This window comes from Cryptomeria japonica, chromosome 1 (assembly GCF_030272615.1).
Source record: "Cryptomeria japonica chromosome 1, Sugi_1.0, whole genome shotgun sequence".
Classification (NCBI taxonomy): Eukaryota; Viridiplantae; Streptophyta; class Pinopsida; order Cupressales; family Cupressaceae; genus Cryptomeria; species Cryptomeria japonica.
The window spans coordinates 105,235,147-105,246,561 of NC_081405.1; the positions used below are offsets into that span (position 1 = coordinate 105,235,147).

Consider the following 11,415-nt stretch of genomic DNA (forward strand, 5'->3'; position numbering starts at 1 on the left):
ATTTAATAAGGGACTCAAACATAATAAATGGGGTAACACAAGTACTATCATGATGTCACAAGGTTCTCTTTCTCTTTGCATGCCATGATTCAAGTGTGTATTTATTAGGATGTAAGAGCAAGCATATTCAAATGATAAACAAGGCAAATCATCTTTGGTTATAACAAATCTCAATGTTATTATGTTTGGTGGCTTCAATTGGCTTCGTTGATGCTTATTACTCTACATTGTTAATGATAAGTCTAAATACGATAGAGGCTTCAAACAACTAGACATTAAAAAGGAAAAATGAGAGCCAAGGACGTGGTAAAGAGAAAGATGCAAAGAAACATGATTGATGGCAAAGACGGTGCAAAAAAGGTGACAAAGAAAATGAAGATAGTTACGATAAAAATTTAAAGATGCAACAAGAAAAAGAGTTGTAGTGCTTTGAATCTACCTTCTAAATGACTATTTTTTGCAAATGGTGAAGATTAAGGGCTTCAAAAAGTGGGAGAGCACAAAGTGGTCATGTTTTTTGCAAAAAAAATAATATAGCGTTTGTTGTGCTCCCCTAAAATGTTAACCTTTTTTTTTAATTTCAAAAATCACTTCAATGAGAAATTAGCTAACACCATGTAGTTTATGATGGATTTTTTGGCTATTTTTTAATGAATATATGATATTTTTACTAATCTTCAAAGTGGACACATCCTAAAAAACCAAAAATTTAAATGTGCTCCCCCCTAAACTTTTTGAAAACTAATTAGTTTTTTTCAATGCTTGTAGAATGGAGTCTAGTTTCTAAACATGTAATTTGTTTCAAAATCCAATGAATGAGTAAAAAATTATACCCAAAATACCACATGTTGGTTTTTGACAAAAAACTGACACATTAACAAAAGAAATTAAAGATGAAAAACCTTAATATAATCAAAATGTGATATATATATATATATATATATATATATATATATATATATATAGAGAGAGAGAGAGAGAGAGAGAGAGAGAGATAAGTGTCATCGTGGTATTTTTCTAAATGTGCATTGAAACATGTGCAACCTAAAGGAGAGCACAACAAAAAAGGTGTGATTTTTTTCTATCCTGTCAAAAAAACATGTCTTTGACATGAAATGGTCGTCAAATCCTTTGGGTTGGATGCCCAATGCAAACCCAACCCAAAGGGTTGGTATTTCACAATGCAAATAATTAGGTGAGCACCAAATGAAAATGCACAAAATGAAAATACATTTTCAGAATGGTAAAGCCAAATTGCCCTCTCTTTCTCTTTGTTCTTCTCTCTCCCTCCACCCTCTAGGTCATCACCTCTCCCTCTCTTGTATGGGGTGTATGATATAGGAGTTAGGGTACATAGGGTTGAGGGTATTTCCCATATTGATAGTCCTCTCTATCTCTCCGTTCTCCCCTCTTGTCTCTCTCACTTATCTAAGTTGTTCACATAAAATCTACAAATGTGGATTATAGAAAAAGATATGAATGGCAAGTTGTGTTGATATTTGAGAGGTAGTGGGCTCTCTATTTTAGGTTGCAGTCAATCTATTGGCAAGAGAATTGACTTTGATATGGCACACATAGTTATGCATCCATGTTGTCCACAATAGATAGAGCATTTACGCTCATTAGGATGGAAGTTGTAAGGTTCAACCTTATGTGTGACTCTTGAAGCACATTTTTTGTATTATTGACCTCCTTAATAAACCTTGTGGACTATTGACTCTCTCTCTCCTTTTGAAACATCATGTATGAACTAATTGTGTTCTTATTAAGAACTAAATGGTGTCTCCTAATTGTTCTACAAGGACACCACTTGCTATTATTTAGCCTTGATTTTATTTTATATAATTCATTATATTATTCTAATTATTAAAAGGATGCAACTCCATAATTATTATGTCTTATTTTATTAAATCGTAAAATGTGATTATCTAATTTAGTTGGGATTGGATTTTTAAATTAAAAGCGATTGAATTAAATAAGGAAGTTGCATAACTCTAATAATATGAGTCAACTGGGGATGACCCCGCAGCGTGACGGTTGTCATGAGCCCTGTTGAGAGGGCAGTCCCATTTTCAAGTCCCTTCGCCTTGTGCGGATACACTTTCTCTTGGTGGTGTTCATACCACGGTTTTTGTGTTGTAGCGATATTTGACGGCTGACTTAGTCTCCTCTTGTGATTGGTGTCCACGTTGCCCCCGTATCCACCCGTGACTTGCGATTGGTGTTCTCATTGGTGAGGCGTTGATGTCTCTTCGTGTTCGCTGTGCCCTGCCAAGATCATGATGCCCACCTGCTAGTTGATCATGATGCCCCCCTGCCAGTTTAAGGAGCGACAAAGCCCGTGTTGGAGAGATAAGGAGAATTGTAATGGAGTGATAAGGAGATGTTTGGAGAGATAAGGCGTTTGGAGTGATAAGGAGAGATAGATATAACAAAAATATATGTAAGTGTGGCATTCATCTCATCGAGGAGGTGTTAATACCTCATCATGTAATCCTTCGGGGAGGGGGTCCCCCATTGTGACCCCCACTAATTCGTAGCTCCAGTTAAAAGTGTTCTTAATAAATAAAAATAATCACAACATTACCAATAAAAAATAATAATATGAGTCAATTTAAATAAAACTAGGGAGTGAAAGTTATACTAATATTATTTTCAAGTGAACTATTTAATAATGAAGGAATTAACTATAAATATAATTTTAATCAATAGGACCTTTGAGGTGAATTGTGAAGATTGACAAGCTAATGGATTTAAACAACTCCAATTGGTGGCAACAACAACCTTGTTGAACATATGATTCTAGTAAGTGGAATTAATGATTATGTTAGTTGTGACCAATTTTTTACTTGTAATTATTCTAGGGTGATTAAATAATGTGGTGAGATGTAAACCCTTCATCTAATGTTATGTTTTTAATGAATTGATGATCTAAACATTATTATAAAATGGACAAAATTGAGATGAGGTAACCTCGGTTGAAATTTGAATTTGATGCTAACTAATATGTAGGAGTCATTAAAATTATTGTAATTGAGCAATGTCATTTTAATTAAGTCACTTCGACTATACACATTATGGACATATTATTGTTCTATTTAGCTTACAAGGGTAATTTCTTATGGGAGAACGGGAGAATGGGAGAGTCGTCATGACCCTAAATCTAACCTTAACTCATTTCAACTTGCGAGATTATGTATTTCAATTATATAATCCTATTAAATTAATTATAGTAAATTTAGTGTGCACTAAAACCCTTAGGGTGAACTATGCTAGTTTGTTTTCTTAAAGGTCATATTTAGAACATTAGTTCAACTTTTTGGTGGATATGTATAATCCATTAGGTCTACACGTGCGAGGTGTATGCCTACACGTGCGAGGTGTATGCAAAAATAAAGAAAATTTAGAGCTATTTTTGTTGTCAATAAAATTTTTGGGAACCTAAGTACCTAAAATATCACTATTACTTCACATTATTATATTTTTGCATGCTTATCTCTAGATTGTATTTTCCTTTTCCGGTAATTCCTAACATCATTTGGATCCAACTAATTGATGAGAGGGCACACATTGCCACCCCTGCATCATTTGGATCCAACTAATTGATGAGAGGGCATACATTGTCAATAGTGTTCTATGTTGAGATTTTTAAAATGGCAAATGCTACAAAGACTCACTACCATGACTAAATGAAACATTCTCATATGACATGCCTTGCAAGCCATGCATCTTCTATCTCATCCCATGGCTACCCTGCCAAAAACCACTACTCATTTTCTAAATAGATATTTTTTTTCTACCTTAAATAATTTTGTTGAGCGATATAAAAACAAACTTATTTGATAACACCTTGTAAGGTTTCTTAATTTATATGGAGCCTTCTTTTATATTATTTGATATTTGAATATTTATTGATGTTTAGCAAATGCTTTATACTTTGAGATGTATGGCTATTTCGAATTTACATACAACTCAAAGTGGAGGCAAAAAAGAAAAATTTACATATCCATGTCATTTCTATTGCTATTATTTTGGATCTCTTTAAGAAATGTCCTAATAGATGTGCATAGTGACAAACGGTGCAATTTAGTGTAGGTCATACACATACCTAAAACTTTTAAACTTTTTACCTACAAACCCACCTTGTCCTGCACGTATTTATGAGTTCACGTATATCCTACATTTATTAAAACTATTTGTTACAAGATTTGACTGTTTGCAAACTTAAGACATCCTTGTTATGATAAACTTGTTCCCTCTTTCTAATTTTTTCTTTATATTCCATGGTTTAATGCATTATCGTTGCAGTCAAACAACGAAAGGGAAGCAACAATACATACAAATCTTGAACGGAATTTCAATAATGCTGAGAATTGTTTACACATACTGCAAGTTACCTTTCTATGCTATGTTCATCTATTATATACTCCGTTAGTTTTAGTTTTTGAATTTAAAAGAAAAATAACTTGATAGGAGAAAATTACAAGAAATGCGAGGCATTTTCTTTCTTAAACTTAATTTTCCTATTTAAATATCTAACCTAAAGAGACGGACCCCAGAACTAATAGGTAATTTGGTCATTGTTTTTATTGCTGACAGTGGAAATGGGTATAAAATGGAACTCAATAGAATCAACACTAAAAGAATATGAAAGATTTTCACATGAATTACTGCATACTTTTAGTATCACTGGAATCATTATTTAGTGAAGTTATATATATATATATATATATATATATATATATATATACACTGCAAGAACAGACTCATTAAATGGATATCAGTTGGTACAGAATGTACATATATATACACACATATATATAATGCTGCGAGTGTAGACTGATTAAATAGAAGTCCATCATAGTGGACATTGATATCACTTGGTACAATAGTTGAAAAGAGGGAATGCCTTAAATTCTATGTAGAGAGAGCTCATCTATCTTGTAGTCCGTCCCAAACTCAATCTTAAATGACAGGAGCGGTCAATCAAAATGGTCATATTCATATAGTATGTATCCATTTCATCAGCACAATCTCTATCTCAATGCATTAAATTTCACATCGATTTGGCAACCAAGTAAAGCTTCCAGTTTTCCTTTGCAATCATAGTAAAAAGGATTTCTCTACTTCAAATGTATTGTTGATGGCACGACTTGTTAACCCTACAGAAAGAATGCTGGAAATAAAATATAGATGACTAAGTACTGACCCACAAGCTCAGTAAAAATAAATTATGAATGCCACCTACACCTATGATATCTGTTGAAATCTAACAACTTAACGACGGGAAAAAATATTGGCAATTTGGACCATAGAACGGGGCAATAAGACTGATGTTAAAGAAAATGCTCAGCAGCCAATTAGAATACTTTTATAAATTGCTCCTTTTGAATTTGGTAAAGGAAATTACAGTCCAAACATTAGACATGGTGATAAAAAAATGTTTCAATTGTTAATTTTGTTTGGCTGACTGCTTCTCAGTATTTAAATCTAACAGATGTGTGAATAACCTACCTATCTGCAGGAACCAGTAGGAACTAATAAGACTGAGAAATATGGATCGAGTTCGAAGGACCTTGCTAGTAGCTAAAACTCGCTGTGTGTGTTGTTCAGGGGTTCTCACAATTAAGAGCAGCTTTAATCCTGTCGAGTGTACATGAAATGAGACTGGTTACTACAGTGGCCAAAGATCCCAGTGAAAGCTTGGCCAATGCAACCGTGTCTACCACAATTTGAAAAGCCACAGTGAGTAAAAACACCCTCCTCCCCTATTGCCATTGTCATTTCTATTGTTATCATATATAAATTGACAGTTGATTTTTCAATTCATTTTGTTTGTGATCACAATAAGACAGTTTTGAAATGAAAAATACCCTTACATCCAATCACAGTGCATTTAAATAATGTTTGTTGAAGGGAATTTTTAATAAATAGTACGATCACACAGCAGAAGTTTTATTGAGTAGGATTAGTTCTTTATTTTGGCTGGATGAGAAGTTGAAACTAATTGAAATGCATGAATGACATAGCACACCTGCCTGCAGACAGTAACTAATAATAATACCATCAATGCAATAATGGAAAGGATGAAGGTGCCAGTACAGACGTGTAACAGTGTTTATTCTTAATAGCATTACTCTTGGTTTTCTGCTTGCATGGAACGAATGGCTTTCTATTTGCATGCAATAAAATATGTCTTCTCTATGTACTCTAGGACGGTAACCAAATTTTAAGACAGTTTTCTCTTTGCTTAAAATCAAGAGATGTTGTTAAACTACAAGCGAGATAAAAATTTAAATTTTAAAACAAAGACGTAAACAAAAATTATTATTTAGAAAGCAAATGTTGTCTGCTAGCATTTCATTAGGAGGGAAAAAAAACTCATTGTGAAGTTTAAAAGACTTTAAAACCCTAAAATCACAAAGTAAAACGACTGCTGAAATGTTAGTTATCTGTGTCCATTACTGACTAATTAGGACTGGTATGATGGGATTAATGCATTATTCTCATTTCACATTCAATCTTGGTTTATCCTTGAGATCAAAATTATTTATGAGATGACAATGCTGTCCACCATCTGATGTGAAAGGAAAGTCACTTTCTACTAAAAAATAATTTGAAATAAAAGCAGCGGCTGCTGTACCACTGGAAGGAAACTTCTTGCATTTGCTACAGCAAACAATAATAGATTCCAGTTACATAGAAAGCCCTATCAGAAACTTTGATTCTATATAGTATATGGAAACTCACCTGAGCTCAAAAGCCTCAAACTCGAAAGCTTGCAGCATATGAGCGGAGTCCCATAGATCACTGTTGAATATCACAAAACAGTTTAATCACACAGTTCATCATGGTGGCTATCATTACTATATGATCGAGTCTAGCCCAAGTGTCACAAGGACATTGTGCGGCAGATTCAGATTAGCGAAACAGGAAAATCACTAATAAACACAACAAACTCTCAAAAACATTTTGGCAAAAACAAAATCTATATTATAAAATTGCAACAATACACAACCCAATTCAAATTAATATACAAAGTCATAAATGAATACTCTGAGCGCAAATACATCATCTCATTCCCAAGTTATTGATTCATACCAAGAATCACAAGTACAATGCATAGACAGACACAAAATATTAAAAATGCAAAAGCATCAACTTAAAAAGTTGGCTCTCAAAATGCAATGGAATATAACATAATATAAACAACAAGAAAAGATAACAGATGTAGGGACCGCAAAGAAAATTTAGACAAACAAAAGTTCTTTCTAATGTTAACTCTCTCTGTGCTTACTAATATAAATAGGCTTTATCTAGCCTTCTATATTTTTTGTTTTGTAACTGTCAGATTTGCATAGCCATTTGGCTTCAGACTTGAGATTCCAAGCAACTTTGATCTTAAACAATGAATTTCAACTTCAAAGAAAAAAGGAGCACAATTCATCTGTACAAATAAGTGGCAAAAACACTTTTATTCCGAATCTTGAGAAAATTTACAGGAAAAGGTTACAGAAATGAATTTGTTGAAACAGATGCTAAAACATACTCATTCTGAGAAGAACTAAAAATGGGATTTGAGTTTGATACTTTCACATGATACTCAGATAGATGGATCCAATGAAGTGATTTTATAGACAATTATCAGTCTTCTTGGATAGCATGGGGACAGAAAAACTGCAACATTCATAAGAAACATGTCTCATCATTTTTATATGAGCATCAAGAGCACTTAATTGCAGCTGCTACACAGGCTTTGCCTTAAGAAAAAGAAACATTGAACCAGCCAGAAGACCCCAGCAAGGTTATCCAATACAGAAATACAGATGAAATATCAATTGAACAGATTGTACAAGACAAAAGAAGCCAAGATTATAACACTGTATCCAAAATGCAATGACACATACCAAAGACAATAATTACAGGGCATTGACCAAAAAAAAAATTAAAAAATTAAAGCCATTTTAAGTATCACATATTTTGAACAATCTTAACATCTGCAATCAACATTTTGAGCTTGAGAACCTTCAACAATAAAAATTTGAATAGATTTTTATCAATTTAATTAATGTACACATAATAACCATGTCCCATAGAAAGTGATTTTAACCATCTAGTTTCTTGCAAATATAAAATTAAATTAGCTACTCACGGATCTACTACGGTGTTCCATGAATATGCATTAGTTCCAAAAATAGGGAAACAATGAGATACCTTAAGGTTGACTTGATACTTGCCGAGTCAAGAGCAACACTAAATACAGAAAATGAGCATAAAGCAGCACCAATCCTAAAGTGAATTTTATTAAAAAGTAACTATACAGAAAATAGGCAATGAAATGGATATTTCCAGATGTTTTAAAATACCAGATCCTAAGAGTGCTGCCATGATCCTTGCCAAGGGGAAAATTATACTTCTTTACTTACATATGTTAAAGCCCTGACCCTTGAAATATATGACGTCTAAGATCATACTCCTTCGAAGCTAATTTTTTGAGAAAAGTCATCACATGAAATTGCCTCTGAATTCCAGCGATTATTAAGAATTATTTGCCCAACCTATGCTACATGACCCGCTTGTCTTGCAACAAAGATCCAGGCTAAAATTTCAGATTTAAAATAAATATATCAATGGGTAGGCAGGAGAATCGACTCTGGAAAAGATGGGGTGCCATTTGTAGGTGCTCCAGGAATGTTCAGAATGGAAGTGATTAAATTATATATCTCAACATTCTCAAAAGATGGGACCTTGCGCCCTCTTGCAAACCGAGGACCGTGGCCGAAGAAAATTGTCCTCATAGAAAAGAACGCATTATCATAGCCATGTGCTCCCCCACATTCTTGACGCTTAGAGGTCTTTTGTTCCACTTTGAATCCTTCCGCAAGCATCCCAATGATAGGAGGGATCCTCTCGCTACTCGAATAATGAAGCCGATCCGGTAAATCCTCTTTCAAAAAGACCTGCAGATACTCTCCATTATTCACCTTGCCAGAATTCAAGCCTTCTCGCATTTTCGCCACCACTTCGGAAGCAGAGAACCATGGGGGAGGCCTAATGGAAAGCAAAGGAGTATAACTCTGCACCCAATCATGAGAAATGTCGATCCAAGGACTCAAATCCTCCAAAAAGATGAGCTTCTTATCACAGGTACCCACCATGCCATGATCACCAACCATGATAATCGTCACATCCTCCAAAACCCCTCTTTTTTCAAGCCCATTCATGAGTCTACCCATCATCGAATCAATCCGAGAAACAGCATCAGTAATCTGGGGATCATCAGGTCCAACCTTGTGGCCCTGATGATCAGGATCTTCAAAATAAAGGGTCATGAATCTGGGTTTCTCTGAAGCATTTAGATCAAAATAACCCAACACAGTGTCCACTCTTTCCTCAAATGGAACAGAGCCATTATACTGTTGGCAAAAGCCCTTGGGACAATTCCAGGGGCCCTTAATGACCTCAGACCCTGGCCAAAAATACGTAGCAGCGGGCAGACCATTTTTTGTTAGAGTCTCCCAAAGAGGCTCTCCGAGCCACCATTTAGGGTCATGGTTTTGCATGTGAAAAGTGTCATTAGTATCGGGGTCCCTAAAGTGATTATTGATGATTCCATGCCAAGCAGGATATAGTCCCGTCGCAATTGCATAATGGTTTGGAAATGTAAGGGTTGGGAAAACAGGGATCATACCGTATTCTGCCATGGTGCCATTGGCGATTAGCCTGTCGATGTTGGGTGTCTGGGTTTTGTACTGATACCCAAACCGAAATCCGTCAGAAGAAACCAGGATTACCACAGGATGCTCCAGCTTCGTTTGTCGGCGAGCAAATTCAAGAATTGGGTCTGCAGGTCGCGAGGTCGAAACCCTAGATGTGAAGAAAAGGAAGGCAAATGCGATGGCGGAAGCTGCACTGAGGCATGTAATTGCCATCATAACTATCATTAAGTAAGAGTGATTGTTTTTTGTGGGCTCAAATCTGTCGAGGAGATTGTCCGACGTCTCGGTGAGAAGAGCCGTGGACTGATCAGATGGCTCTGAGTCGGCGGGCTTTGAGGATCCCAAAGCCGAAAGAGAAACAGACGCCATTTTTTTCTTCTCTTCTGGAATTTTTCCAAGCTATCTTTTCTGTATTCACATCGATCTGGAACGATGGATGTGTGATGAAATCTTCTTCTGAACCAAATTGGCAGGGACAAGCCCTCGGCAATGCCAAGAGAATAATGTTGAAAAATCTTGAGACATGGAAGTCAGAACTGAAATAAGGTTGAGAGAATTTGATTGCAAGCAAAGCTCAGATTGCTGGTGCGACGTACAGATTTTACTCTATCGGCAGATTTGGAAGGTCGATGTTGACTATTAATAATTACAGAGGTTCACAATTGTCAGATTTTATAAGTTAATATTATATTTTTTTTAGAATTTGATCTATAGAAAAATTAATTCTAAATAAAAGTTGGATTGCAATAGAAGAAAATAGTAAACAATGTCATTCTTCACATTTTTTAAGATAATATAGAAGTAGGTAGTATTGTAATTGTGAAATTAGTATGTTCATGTTAGTTCTTATTTAATTTTATATTTAGTTTGAGAAAAAGTTTTGGTATAGGGAAAGATTGGTAGTTGAACATGTTTCAATAGTTGTTATAGCATTTGTCTATTTAATGTTTGATATTTTTAATATATAATACTAGTAGTTGTTATACCACTTCTCAAAATCCTGCTTTGCAATTTCAAATCACTCTCATTTTTTTACATCTTACTTAACAAGTCTCTTGGTTATAACTAAGGTTTTAAGTCCACATGGTCAAATATGATGCCACATCAACATGTTTTTTTGTTGAGGAGTCAAAATTGGCCCCCCAAAAAAGTGAGATTAATAGTTGTGCACTAAGTCATGTTTTATTGGTTTGTTGATGTGGCATCACATGATTTGTTGCCTTTTATATCTAAAGAATACATTTCATTCAATTATCAATACCCGTGATCAACACTAACAACTTTAAAGTCACAACTACTAGTGTTATATTATTAAAAATATTGGACATTAAATAAACATGGAACATGTTCAACAACCATTTCCTCTCCCTTATACCAAAACATTTCCTCAAACTAAACATAAATGGTATAGGAGAGAAGACTCCGTAGTTGAGCACCCTAACTTCATGCTTCTCAAAATCCTAAATGGAATTTTTGAATCACTCCCATTTTTTTACAACTTACTTCGCGAGTCCCCTGCTTATAACTAAGGTTTCATGGCCACGTCATAAAATATGATGTCACATTAATATGCTTTTTGCCAATGTGTCCAAAACTGTACCCCCCCCCCCAAAAAAAAAAAAGTGAGACCAATACTTGTGCACTAAGTCATGTTTTATTGGTGCACTGATGTGGCATCACATGATTTGTTGCTTTT

At 34.8% G+C, this 11,415-nt stretch overlaps 1 protein-coding gene across 1 annotated transcript; it reads right to left on the reverse strand.

Annotated features, from left to right (window-relative positions):
• Positions 1 to 8,267: 8,267 nt before the first annotated feature.
• On the reverse strand, positions 8,268 to 10,383 carry LOC131040653 (uncharacterized). The gene has a single exon (XM_057973609.2). The coding sequence runs from the start codon at positions 10,086 to 10,088 to the stop codon at positions 8,628 to 8,630; it is 1,461 nt and encodes a 486-aa protein (XP_057829592.2). The 5' UTR covers positions 10,089 to 10,383; the 3' UTR covers positions 8,268 to 8,627.
• Between the last annotated feature and the right edge of the window lie 1,032 nt (positions 10,384 to 11,415).

Bases quoted from the DNA above. Each gene is read 5' to 3' on its own strand.
- LOC131040653 (XM_057973609.2), bottom strand. From the start codon at position 10,088: ATGGCGTCTGTTTCTCTTTCGGCTTTGGGATCCTCAAAGCCCGCCGAC.